The sequence below is a fragment of the Symphalangus syndactylus genome, chromosome 14, assembly GCF_028878055.3.
Source record: "Symphalangus syndactylus isolate Jambi chromosome 14, NHGRI_mSymSyn1-v2.1_pri, whole genome shotgun sequence".
Lineage (NCBI taxonomy): Eukaryota > Metazoa > Chordata > Mammalia > Primates > Hylobatidae > Symphalangus > Symphalangus syndactylus.
In genome coordinates, this window is record NC_072436.2 from 108,522,174 (window position 1) to 108,536,673 (window position 14,500).

At 40.1% G+C, this 14,500-nt stretch overlaps 1 protein-coding gene across 24 annotated transcripts in view; it reads right to left on the reverse strand.

Annotated features, from left to right (window-relative positions):
- Positions 1–14,500, reverse strand: part of ATF7IP2 (activating transcription factor 7 interacting protein 2) — a 132,221-nt gene that overhangs the window by 48,643 nt on the left and 69,078 nt on the right. For 10 of the 24 annotated variants that reach the window (XM_063618215.1, XM_063618216.1, XM_063618214.1 and 7 more), the window contains 2 exons: positions 2,584–2,734; positions 286–1,118 (listed from right to left, as the gene is read on the reverse strand). In XM_063618215.1, coding sequence (XP_063474285.1) covers positions 286–1,108 — 823 coding nt within the window. In that variant the 5' untranslated portion in view covers positions 1,109–1,118; positions 2,584–2,734. Of the gene's footprint in view, positions 1–285; positions 1,119–2,583; positions 2,735–12,530; positions 13,001–14,500 lie in introns of those variants that run through there. The other 14 variants (XM_063618221.1, XM_055240987.2, XM_063618211.1 and 11 more) reach the window with 8 other exon arrangements.

Consider the following 14,500-nt stretch of genomic DNA (forward strand, 5'->3'; position numbering starts at 1 on the left):
GTATATGAAATGAACCAAATAATTGCTATAAACCACCTTTTGATATTTTGTACTTAAGGAAAAGTGATTGATTCCTTCTTTGCAATAATTACCCTTTTAATATGGTGGATACCTGTCCCCCACCTCACTAAGAATGGTTCAGAAACAAGATACTATGAAATAATTGTCATCATTTACCTTTTTCCTGTCTATACTCTACTTGTTTGTATATTTGAGACTTTAAAATACCCTAAAGAAAAGTGACTTATTTTAATTTTTCTAAAAGGTGCATAAGTATACACTTACTGTTGTTATTAGTGTCAAGTGATGACTGCCATGTTGAGTCTGCACTTTCACAATTTGAAATACTGGTTCTACTACACTCATCGGTTTTCAAAATGTCATCAGCACAATTGTTAGAAGTGACTGAATTCACCAAATTAGGTGTTTTCTCAACAGGCACAAAACCTGAGTCTTCTGAACATAAAATGTTGTCAGTTTGCCCTTTATCATGTGATTCTGAATTGGAGTTTGTTTCTAAATGGAAAGCCATCTGGTCAGTTTTCTTATCACCCATGGTACTGGTTACTGTAGACTCTGGCATCTGAACAACATCACTCAATACACTGGGTGGACAGCAACTGGACTTCAGACTACAAGCCCCTTCATGCTCAAAAAGGGATCTTGTTACATTTCTCTGATACTCAGAATCGTTTTCAGAAGTGTTCAGTGAATCTTTTGCCTCTTCTGTGAAGACTCTGCTGGGGGATTCTGTTGTTTTACTTGGCTTTTGGTACGAACAAACAACTTGTTCCAATTTTGTTTCTGAATGAACAATTTCTTCTACTGGTTTTATGCAATTCTGAGAGAATACTTTACTTTTCTCTGATATTGAATTTTTATTAGAGTCCAATGAGGATGCATCATTTTCAGAAGGGCTACATTTGGTAGTTATGACACTAGGACTGAAACTCTGATTACCACTTGGAACATTATTCCCAACTGCGGCTATTTTCAGCGTTTCAACATTCCTTGACTTATTCAGCATCTCTACTTGCTTCCGGCAACTTTGGGGCATTGTTTTTTTGGCTTTTAATATCTTCCGTTTACTTCTATCTGGACTTGCCATCTTTCATATCCTGGAATTTAAGACATCATATTTAAATGCATTTCTCCAGTGAATAAAAGTTATTTACTACTGAATTAAAGTTATTTATTTACAGTATTAAAATAACATTGACACTGTCTCTCCAGATTTAGATAATCACCTTACTGAAAATTATATCCATTTTGATGACACTGAAAACATAGAAATCTTTTCTATTGTTTCTATAAATCTAAACTACATAAATTCAAAATTTGTATTGCTAGTAAGCCTCTACCTGATAGTTTTATCTAGCCACTTCTTGTTATATCACCTCAGTGCTATAACCATTCACTATTTACTCATCCAGGTAAGTCATAGTTTAAATAATCTAAAGATTAAACTGCACTTATTCATAAAAACAAAAAAAAGTTTTTATAAAACATTCCATTTTCTATACATAATGGCAGCTGTTTAAGCTTTCCTAATGTTCAAGTTTCTAAAATAAATGTGGCCAGGTGTGGTGGCTCATGCCTGTAATCCCAGCAGTTTGGGAGGCTGAGGTGGAAGGATTATTTCCAGTAAGGGGTTCGAGACCAGCCTGGCCAACGTGGTGAAACCCTGTGTCTTCTAAAAATACAAAAATTAGCCAAACATGGTGGCATGCACCTGTAATCCCAAGCTACTCGGCAGGCTGAGGCACAAGAATCACTTGAACCCGGGAGGTGGAGGTTGCAGTGAGCCAACATCGCGCCACTGTACTCCAGCTTGGGCAACAGAGTAAGACGGTCTCAAAATAACATAAAATAAAATAACATAAAATTAACATAAAATAAAATAACAAAATAAATAAAATAAAATAAAATAAAATAAAACCAGCACTAAGATACATAACATTCTAGCTTAAATAAACAAGCCAACTAACTGGGTGCGGTGGCTCACGCCTGTAATCCTAGCACTCTGGGAGGCTGAGGCAGGTGGATTACCTGAGGTCAGGAGTTCAGGCCAGCCTGGCCAACAAGGCAAAACGCCATCTCTATTAAAAATACAAAAATTAGCCACGGGAGGCTGAGGCAAGTGAATCACTTGAACCCAGGAGGCAGAGGTTGCAGTGAGCCGAGATCGTGCCATTGTACTCCAGCCTGGACAACAGAGCCAGACTCTGTCTTAAAACAAACAAATGCACAAACAAACCTGATATATATACTAAATAAATCCAAAAAACAGCACAACACTCTTCATTAATTAAGACCCTAATATGCCTATACAACTCTATTTTTCCTATAGGACTGTGTATTATTTGATTGTCTCTTCATGAATACAATTTTTGTATTATTTTCCAAAGAAAATGATCAAATCTTTCCTCTAGCATGGTTTTATGATGCATTTGCTGAAACTGATAATCATGATGCATAAAACTAGCAGCTTTGCCTGAAGACACTGCTACAGTTTTGTGTCCTACAAATAAAAACATTCTTATATTATTTTAAAGGGAGAATTCAACCAGGTGTAGCACAAACCTGTGGTCTCAGCTACTCAGGAGGCTGATGCAGGAGGTTCACTTGAGCCCAGGATTTAGACACTGCCGTGATCTGTGATTGCACCACTGCACTCCAGCATGGGTGACAGAGCGAGACCCTGTCTCAAAGAAAAAAAAAAAAAGCAGGATTCCTATCAAAAAAAGAAAATAAATATATGGTGAATTTATAATTGAATGTGCTATGTTATTATTTTTGACAGGAGGAAAGTGCTGTTTTGACTGGAAATTGATGAGAACGAAATCCTACACTTAAAATTTTAAACATCAGATAATTGTGAATTTTTTCCTGATTACCTTCTGGTTTCATAAATTGCAAACTTTGGCTTCTCTAATACTCACATATTACAGGTGCCAGGCACCAGAGACCACATTCCCAACACAATCAGGCTGACAGGCTATAATTACCTACATCCAGAAATGACTCTGAATCACCAACACATCCCACTAAACACAAATAAATCCCCCAATCACAAAATGCCTGAAACCACACTACTGCCAGCTGACACAAAGAAGAAATCAAGGTGAAGAGAGACAGGGGTCTTAAATGACTATACTTAAAATATCTTACTATTGTAAATCTGATGAAAACATCCAACCACGTGAACATATTGTTACTATGGCCCTTCTAAGGGCCTTTGGAAAAGGCCTGAACTAGTAAAACGTGCTGAAATTTAAGCTCTGGAGTAAAGAAATGCCTCTGCATTTCATGCATACAAAAGACTTGTAATATGTTAATTATAAAGTATAATAAAGTGAACATCTTTGAAACACCCGCAACAAATAAGTAGAATACTATCAGTAACCTGCATTTACTTATGTTTCTCCAAACTATGCCCCTTGCACCTATCTCCATCCTGATGATGTATCCTAAACTTAGTTTATAATTCTATTACTTTTTCTACAGTTTCATCATAAATGTCATATGTAAGCAAATATACTGTTTAATTTTGTTGTTGAGCAAATTATAGCTAATACTTTTTTCAGTTATATGTATAAAATTAATCCATGTGCTTGTGTATAGCAATAATTCATGTTCTTCTTTGCACTGTAATAATTCATTGGGTAGATATACCAAAATTTATCTGATCATTTGTGAAACATCTTTGGGTCACCTCTAGTTCCTTTTTTTTTTTTTTCTGAGACAGGGTCTTGCTGCTCTGTTACCCAGGCTGGAGTGCAGCATGGGTCATGGCAGCTTCAACCTCCCAGGCTCAAGCTATCCTCCCACCTCAGCCTCCTAAAAGGCTGGGATTACAGGCATGCACCTGCAATTTGTAAAATTACACCTGGCTAATTTGTAAAAAAAATTTTGTGGATATTGGGTCTTACTATGTTGCCCAGGCTAGTCTGAAACTCCTGGGCTCAAGTGATCCTCATGCCTCAGCCTCCCAAAGTGCTGGGATTACATCTCCAGTTCTTGTTGATGTTCTGACACAACAATGCTATTCTGAACATTTCTGTCTCAAGGTGCTTATGTGTAAGCATTTCCTGAGTGAATTTCTGAATACTGATAACGTATCCATGTTCAACTTTTCAAGAAAGCCAAATTATTTCCTGGAGCAGTTTTACCAGTTTGCATCCATACAGTCAATACATAAGAGTTACCACTGAGCCAGGCCGGGCGTGGTGGCTCACGCCTGTAATCCCAGCACTTTAGGAGGCCGAGGCAGGCGGATCACGAGGTCAGGAGATCAAGACCATCCTGGCTAACACAGTGAAACCCCATCTCTACTAAAAATACCAAAAATTAGCCGGGTGCGGTGGCGGGTGCCTATAGTCCTAGCTACTTGGGAGGCTGAGGCAGGAGAATGGCATGAACCCGGGAGACGGAGCTTGCAGTGAGCCGAGATCGCACCACTGCGCTCCAGCCTGGGTGACAGAGCAAGACTCGGTCTCAAAAAAAAAAAAAAAAAAAAGTTACCACTGAGCCACATCCTCTTGAACACCTGGTATTGCCAGACTTGATTTTAGACAATCTACTTGGATAAAGAATTAGCTCTCATTGTCTTAATTTTCCTCTCCCTAATTACTACCATCTTTTCCTATGTTTATTAGCTATGTTTACTTGTCTGTAAAAATTCCTGGTTATTTCCTGCTCATGACTTCTTGGGGTGTCTTTCCTCTTTCAAAGCATACTTAACATATTATAAACCATATTCCGGCCAGGTGCAGTGGCTCACACCTGTAATCCCAGCACTCTGGGAGGCTGAGGTGAACGGATCACCTGAGGCCGGGAGTTCGAGACCACCCTGGCCAACAGGGTGAAACCCTGTCTCTACTAAAAACTACAAAAATTTGCTGGGCGTGGTGGCACATGTCTGTATTCCCGGCTACTTGGGAGGACGAGGCAAGAGAATCGCTTGAACCCGGGAGATGGAGGTTGCAGTGAGCCGAGATCACACCACTGTACTTCAGCCTGGACAACAGAGTGGGACATTGTCTTAAAAACAAAAAAACAAAAAAAAAAACAAAAACCAAAAACATACGTCTTCATCAATCCTTTGTTATATGAGTTACAGGTATCTTATTAGGCTCTTCCTAATTTTAATATACTAAAATTAAATAATTTTTTTCTTTTATGGTTAAAGTTTGATCGCTCTTCCTTGTGACATCCTTCTCTACCCCATATTGTGTGAAATAGCGAAGCCTACTGGTGGTAAAGAAGCCTTTCACTGATGTAAGTTATTTAAGGACATGGTGCTATACCATGGCTGTGCAATTATTACAATATATAGTAAGAATGCAGAGTGCCAGCTCAGAGTACATTTGTTAAACTTCATGAAAAACATGAACTAAATGGTCACTAACATTACACACTTCACAACTGGTTAAACTTACGGCTCTGAGGAGAGGTATTTCACCTGAAAAATGTCTGCATGAGAATGCTTAGGGCAGACAAGTAAAACTGCTGATAAAAGGTGCAAGTAAGTTAAATATTTCTAACTATATAGTTTGCCTATCATAGAACCCGTTTAGTGAAGTTGCATTCATTGCTGAGAATAAAAAACAACCACCCAAACTAATTGGGGATCCCTACCAACACCAGAACTCCTCTCTTCAGCCAATTTGAATTATTTGCTGTCACATAAGCCACAACTCACAGATCTTTGAGATGGTAATACTGTCCTGTAACACATGCTGCAAAAGATGAATTACATTTTCTCAAGTTTTAAATTTAATTATATTTTCTCAAGTCATTTACAATTTAAGTCCTTAATCCATCTAGAATTTATTTTAGCACATAGAAAGAGGAAAGGACCTATTTTCATTTTTCCCTCAGATGCATAATTGCTTGGCTGTATCCTCATTGTTAACTTCATTTTGAAATAATAAAATTATCTAATCTGTACTTTTAATGTTTTATGATGATGTAAATCCTACTGAGTATAATGTTGTCCATCCTTTACCTTTAACTTTTTTTTTTTTTTTTTGAGATGGAGTTTCACTCTTGTTGCCCAGGCTGGAGTGCAATGGCACGATCTCGGCTCATCGCAACCTCTGCCTCCTGGGTTCAAATGATTCTCCTGCCTCAGCCTCCCAAGTTGCTGGGATTACAGGCATGTGGCACCAGGCCTGGCTAATTTTGTATTTTTAATAGAGATAGGGTTCCTCAATGTTGGTCAGGCTGGTCTCAAACTCCTGACCTCAGGTGATTTGCCCACCTCGGCCTTCCAAAGTGCTGGGATTACAGATGTGAGCCACCACACCCGGCCTACTTTTAACATTTTTGTATCAATTTATGTTTCTTGTAATACATAAAAATTTTCACCTAATGAATTTGTCTTTCAACAGAACTTAATCCATTTACGTTATACATGCCATATTAAAGCCTTAATTTACATTACTCACATTATTGTTTCTATATTATTTAATATTAAGGTGTCATTAATTTTTTTTTTAATATCTGAATCTGCTTCACAATTGCATGGAAATGAATACCTTTAAAGATTTCTGGCTGGGCACAGTGGCTCACGCCTGTAATCCCAGCAGTTTGGGAGGCTGAGGTGGGCGGATCACTTCAGGTCAGGAGTTCAAGACCAGCCCGGCCAACGTGGTGAAACCCCGTTTCTACTAAAAATACAAAAAAAAAAAACAAAAACACTAGCCAGGCATGGTGGTAGGCACCTGTAAACCCAGCTACTCAGGAGGCTGAGATGGGATAATCGCTTGAACCCAGGAGGCAGAGGTTGCAGTGAGCCGAGATTGAGCCATTGCACGCTAGCCTGGGCAACAGGAACGAAATTCTGTCTCAAAAAAAAAAAAAATCTGATATAAACATTCATGTACAAGTTTTTATGTGGATGTAATGTTTTCATGTTTCTTTGTTCTATACACCTAGCAGTAGAATTATTTGGTCATGTGGTAACTCTAGATTTAACCTTCTGAGGAACTACCAGACTGTTTCCCAAAATGTCTGGAACAACTTACATTCACACTAGCAGTGGATGAGAGTTCCAATTTTAACACCTTTTCAGTAACACTTCTTATCTGTTTGTCTTAGTATAGTCATCCTGTGGCAACTGATGTGGTGCCTTATTGTCATTTTGATTTGTATTTACCTGACGGCTAATGATGTTGAGAATCTTTTCATGTACTTCTTGGAGGCTTGTGCATCTTCTTTGGATAAATGTCTATGCAGATTCTTTGAGAATTTAAAAACTGTGTTATTTGCCTTTTTATTACTGGCTTGTAAGATTTCCTTATATATTTTAGATTAAGTCCCTTATAAGATATAATTTACAAATTTTCCCTTGCATTATATGGATTGTCTTTCCCATTCCTTGATGGTATGCTTTGAAAACAGTGTAAAACTTTCATAAAGCATAATTTCTAAAGATTTAAAAACACATTTACGTGTGTTTTTAGCAAGTATATCACAGCCTAATCCAAGGTCTTAAGAATTTTAAAGTTTTATAATGGCTTATATTTAGGTTTTTGATCCATTTTCAGTTAAGTTTTGCTTATGGTGAGAGATAGGGGTCTGTTGGGAACAGGCCCCCAAATCTGGCCATAAACAGGCCCCAAAACCAGCCATAAACAAAATCTCTGCAGCAGTGTGACATGCTCGTGACGGCTATGATGCCCACGCTGAAGGTTGTTCATTTACCAGAATGAGGGCAAGGAACACCTAGCCCACCCAGGGCGGAAAACCCCTGAAGGCGTTCCAGAACCGCAAACAATAGCATGAGTGATCTGTGCCTTAAAGACATGTTCCCGCTACAGATAACTATCCACAGCCCATCCTTTTGTTTCCCGATTTAAACTAGAATCTATAGAAACAATGCTTATCACTAGCTTGCTATCAATAAATATGTGGTTAAAACTCTGTTCGTGGCTCTCAGCTATGAAGGCTATCAGTCCCGATTCCCGCTTCACACTGTATATTTCTACGCGTGTGCCGGAGCGACAACTGGAGAACGTTGAACTACGCTGGAGGACACCCGAGTACTCTTAAGCAAACCCTGTGGTGAGAAGAAGGGGAGCTCGGAAGCATCAGGGTACCAATGGGACAAGTGTGGGCTCTGGTTCATTCCACCTTGGAACCTTTTCACACTGATGATGAGAAGGAGGGTATAACGAAGTAACATAAGAGGTGACAGAGCAGGTCTGTTGGCCAGCTAAAGCTAAAGTGGCAAAGGAGGGAAAGGTTTGTCCCTACCCTTCTGCACCCCCTCATTATTTTGAAGAAAAAGAGTGGCCTGACCCTCCAGATCTTTTTCCAGAGGACAGTGGGTGAAAAGTAGATGCCCCAGTAACTGTTTGGGCAGCACCTCGAGCGACCGCTCTCAGTTCTTTTCAGGCAGGAATTCAGCAAGCTAGACAAGAGGGTGATATAGAGGCTTGGCAGTTCCCTGTTAGAATACACCACCCCTATCAAGAGGGAAATATCATAGCTACGTTTGAGCCTTTTGCTTTTAAAATACTTAAAAGAACTTAAGCTATTAATCAATATAGACCAGGTTCTCCTTTTATAACAGGACTATTAAAGAATGTTGCCGTCTCCAACCAGATGATGCCAGCATTACTTCTAGGTAGGTCTAGTTTAAATAAATAAATTTATTTATTTGATGGAGTCTCGCTCTGTCACCCAGGCTGGAGTACAGTGGCGCGGTCTTGGCTCGCTGCCAGCTCTGCCTCCCAGGCTCACGCCATTCTCCTGCCTCAGCCTCCTGAGTAGCTGGGACTACAGCTACCCGCCACCATGCCTGGCTAATTTTTTGTATTTTTAGTAGAGACGAAGTTTCACCATGTTAGCCAGGATAGTCTTGATCTCCTGACCTCGTGATCTGCCTGCCTTGGCCTCCCAAAGTGCTGGGATTACAGGCGTGAGCCACTGTACCTGGCCTCTAGTTTAAATTTAAAAGGAGTGCAAGTAGGCCAGGTGCGGTGGCTCACGCTTGTAATCCCAGCACTTTGGGAGGCCGAGGCGGGCGGTTCACGAGGTCAGGAGATGGAGACCACCGGGAAACCCCGTCTCTACTAAAAATACAAAAAATTAGCCGGGCGTGGTGGCGGGCGCCTGTAGTCCCAGCTACTGGGAGAGGCTGAGGCAGGAGAATGGCGTGAACCCGGGAGGCGGAGCTTGCAGTGAGCCGAGATCGCGTCACTGCACTCCAGCCTGGGTGACAGCGAGACTCCGTCTCAAAAAAATAAATAAATAAAATAAAATAAAATAAAATAAAATAAAAGGAGTGCAAGTACATACAGGAGTCATTAATTCAGATTACAATGGGGAAATTCAAATTGTTATATCTACTTCTGTTCCCTGGAAAGCAGAGCCAGGAGCGTGTATAGCACAGCTCCTGATTGTGCCGTATGTGGAAATGGGGAAAAGTGAAACTAAACGAACAAGAGGATTTGGAAGCACAAATAAACAAGGCAAAGCAGCTTATTGGGTGAATCAAATTACTGATAAACGTCCTATCTGTGAAATAACTATTCAGGGAAACAAATTTAAAAGTTTGGTAGATACAGGAACGGACATTTCATTCATTTCTTTACAGCACTGGCTGTCCTCATGGCCAATTCAACCTGCTCAATTTAACACAGTTGAAGTTAGTAAAGCCCCTGAAGTATATCAAAGTAGTTATATCTTGCATTGTGAAGGGCCCGATGGACAACCTGGGACTATTCAACCAATTGTAACTTCTATACCTATAAATTTATGGGGGAGAGATTTATTACAACAATGAGGAGAACACGTTCTAATTCCAGAGCAGTTATACAGCCCTCAAAGTCAACATATGATGCATGAAACGGGGTATGTCCCTGGTATGGGGCTAGGAAAAAATTTGCAAAGTTTGAAGGAACCGCTTCAGGTGGAAAGACAAAGTTCCCACCAAGGTTTAGGATATCATTTTTGATGGTGGCCACTGTTAAGCCTCCAGAACCTATACCTTTAAAATGGTTAACAGATAAGCCAATTTGGATAGAACAATGGCTGCTCAGCAAAGAAAAACTGGAGGCTTTAGAGGACTTCGTTACTGAACAATTAGAAAAAGGACACATAGCTCCAACATTTTCCCTTTGGAATTCTCCAGTTTTCATAAGACAAAATCAGGTAAATGGAGAATGTTAACTGACTTAAGGGCCATTAATTCAGTTATACAACCTATGGGGGCATTGCAGCCAGGACTGCCTTCTCCTGCTATGATTCTGAAAAATTGGCCTTTAAGAGTCATAGATTTAAAAGACTGTTTCTTTACTATCCCCTTAGCTGAGCAAGACTGTGAATGGCCTGCATTTACAATTCCTGTGGTAAACAACCTGCAGCCTGCTAAGCATTTTCACTGGAAAGTGTTGCCACAAGGCATGTTAAACAGTCCAACAATTTGCCAGACGTATGTAGTGCAAACAATTGAATCTACTCGTAAAAAATGTTCAGTGTTACATCATTCATTATATGGATGATATACTTTGTGCTGCCCCCACTAGAGAATTATAACTCCAATCTTACGATCACTTGCAAATTTCGATTTCTTGTGCTGGTTTAATTACAGCTCCTGACAAAATTCAGACTACTACTCCTTACTCCTACTTGGGGACCTTAGTAAATGACACTACCATCGTGCTACAGAAAGCAACCACACGTATGGATCAATTGAAAACATTAAATGACTTTCAAAAATTACTAGGGGACATTAATTGGATACAACCTGCTCTACACATTCCTACCTATGCCATGAGTAATCTATTTTCTACCCTTAGAGGAGATCCTAGTTGCAATAGCCCTCAGCAATTAACAAAGGAGTCTGAGGCAGTTACAGCTAATTGAGAAGCAAGTGCATAAGGCTCAAATAAGTAGAAAAGATCCAGAGAAGACTCTAGATTTGCTAATTTTTTCAACTCAGATTCACCTACTGGTGTTATTGTTCAAGAGCAAGATCTTGTAGAATGGCTTTTCTTCCACATACTAATTAATGGACTCTAACTCCTTATTTAGATCAAATCACTACTGTGATAGGAAATGAGAGAACTCAGATTGTTAAATTACATGGATATGATCCTGGAAAAATTATTGTCCCTCTCAAGAAGGCACAAATACAGCAAGCTTTTATAAATAGTCTTACTTGGCAAACTCACTTAGCTGACTTTGTGGATATTCTCAATAACCATTTTCTTAAAACAAAACTGTTTCAATTTTTGAAATTAACTAATTGGATTCTCCCTAAAATAACTAAATTTAAACCAACTGAAGGTGCTGAAAATGTCTTCACAGGTGGGTCTAGTAATGGTAAAGCTTCTTATTTTAGCTTGAAAGGTAAAGTTTTTCAGACGCCCTATACTTCAGCTCAAAAAGCAGAGCCTGTAGCTGTAATTGAGGTATTGAATGCTTTTGATATGCCTATTAATGTGATTTCTGATTCTTCATAGGTGGTTCATTCCACACAATTAATTGAAAATGCTCAGTTACGATTTCACACAGATGAACAACTGATTATTTTCACAACTGCAAACAGCAGTTAGGAGTAGAACGCACCCTTTTACATCATTCACATTAGGGCTCACACACCTCTTCCAGGACCTTGGACTGCAGGCAATCAAATGGCTGATCGCCTAGTTGCTACTGCAGTATCTAATGCCAGACACTTTCACAATTTAACCCACGTTAATGCCTCTGGTCTCAAACACAGGTATAGCATTACCTGGAAAGAAGCTAAAGCTATTATCCAGCGATGCCCAACTTGCCAAATGGTGCCTTCCTCATCTTTTAAAGGAGGAGTTAATCCTCGTGGATTGGAATCTAATTCTCTTTGGCAAATGGATGTCACCCATGTTCCCTCATTTGAGAGACTAGCTTATGTGCATGTATGTGTAGATACCTTTTCTCACTTTGTCTGGGCTACATGCCAATCAGGACAGTCTTCTGCCGGTGTTAAACATCACCTTTTACGGTACCTTGCGGTGATGGGCATTCCAGCATCTATTAAAACGGACAATGCCCCAGGCTATGTATACTAACCAAGCTGTAGCTACATTTTTCTCTGTATGGAATATTAAACACATTACTGGCATCCCATGTAATTCTCAAGGACAACCTATTGTGCAACGAATGAATCTCTCCCTGAAACAGCCATTGGAAAAGCAAAAGGAGGGAAATAGGGACTACAGGACATCACATATGCAACTGAATCTAGCATTACTGACTTTACATTTTTTGAGCCTGCCTAAAGGCCAGATGCTATCAGCAGCTGAACAGCATCTACAGAAACCAGCTGCAAAGACAGAAGCAGAACAACTTGTTTGGTGGAGAGATGCTATAACAAAAAGTTGGGAAACAGGTAAAATAATAACTTGGGGTAGAGGCTATGCTTGTGTTTTGCCAGGACCGAATCAACAGCCAATTTGGGTGCCACTGAGACACCTAAAGCCTTACTATGAGCCAGATACTCCAGAAGAGGTTTTGGGAGGATCCCAAAGACCCACCAGTTGCAGCCATGTTGAGAGTGACACTGAGGAGGATCCCAACTGTCACGAGCAACACCTGTCAAATGCAGCCACCTACCTGGGGACAGAACAAGAAGCTGTCACAGATGGCGGAAGAAAAGCTGAGGAAAGCGGGACAACCAATCACAATGAGTAATTTAATGACAGTTATGATAGCGGTGATCACCACTGCCATGAGTATTCGTTTAGCAAGGGCTGACACAGAGAACAATTATACTTATTGGGTATATTTACCTTTTCCACCACTTCTACGGCCTGTAACTTGCTGGACCCCCCAATGGAGATATACACTAATGATAGCTCTTAGATGCTCGGTCCTACAGATAATAGAGGCCTGTCTCACCCACATGAGGAAGGAACTGTTAGGAATATTTCTTTAGGATTTGAACATTCACCTATCTGTTTGGGAAAGGCCACTAGTTGCCTACCCACTCACTATCAAACTTGGTTGGCAATAATGCCTGGATGTAATCACTCTATGACACAGTTACACATGCTTTCTGGTCTCACTATTTACCATAATAAATCTGCTCCTATAATTGAGGCATACCACCATCAAAAACCTGTTCGTAAAGAGAACTGGACCTGGCCTGAAAAAATGAACGTACTTGTTTGGGAAGATTGCATTGCAAAACAGGCAGAGGTGCTGTGCAACGATTCCCATGGAATCATTATTGATTGGTCCCTTAAGGGGATGTTTAGCACGAATTGTACCTCTCAGTCTGCGTGCCATGGCCACACTATGTTCTGTTGGTCTGAACAAAACGGTCAGATGGTAGAAATGGTAAGAAGTATGGCAAGAGTTCCTATTATCTGGAAACATGGCAGTATAGTGGCACCTCAACCTCAAATGATATGGCCAACTCTAGGAGCTAAACAAAAGGATTTGTGGAAACTATTAATGGCTCTTAATAAGATCAAAACTTGGGAAAGAATAAAAAAGCATCTAGAAGGATACTCTACAAACTTGTCTTTGGATATTGCAAAATTATAAGAACAAATATTTAAAGCATCCCAGGCACACCTGACCTTAATGCCAGGAACTGGAGTGCTTGAAGGAGCTGCAGACAGATTAGCAGCTATTAACCCATTAAAATGGATAAAAACACTTGGAGGCTCTGTGATTTCAATGATGACTGTGTTTTTAATCTGTGTTGTCTTTGTATAGTCTGCAGATGTGGATCCCGACTCCTGCGAGAAGTAGCTCAGCGTGATAAAACCGCCTTTGCTTTTATTGTCTTGCAAAAACAAAAAAGGGGGACATGTTGGGAACAGGCCCCCAAATCTGGCCATAAACAGGCCCCAAAACTGGCCATAAACAGAATCTCTGCAGCAGTGTGACATGCTTGTGAGAGCTATGACGCCCACGCTGAAGGTTGTTGGTTTACCAGAATGAGGGCAAGGAATACCTGACCACCTGGGGTGGAAAACTGCTTAAGGCGTTCCTGAACCACAAACAATAGCATGAGTGATCTGTGCCTTAAAGACATATTCTGCTGTAGATAACTAGCTAGAGCCCATCCCTTTGTTTCCCATTTTAGTTAATCTATATTCTATAGAAACAACGCTTACCACTGGCTTGCTGTCAATAAATATGTGGGTAGAACTCTGCTTGTGGCTCTCAGCTTTGAAGGCTGTCAGTGTCCCACTCTGCACTCTATATTTGTGTGTGTGTCTTTAATTCCTCTAGTGCCACTAGGTTACGGTCTCCACAACCGATGTGGACATCCAATTGTTCCAGCGCAATTTTAAAACACCATTACTTACCTTTTTATGACACCCTTACAAAAAACAAATTGACTTTAAATGAGAAGGTGTATTTCTGGGTTCACGATTCTATTCGATTTGTGTGTAGGTCTGTACCACATTATCTTGATTACTGTCATTTGTGAGAAGTTTGGAATTCAGGATATGTAAGTCCTCCAACTTTGTCATTCTTGGGGAAGACT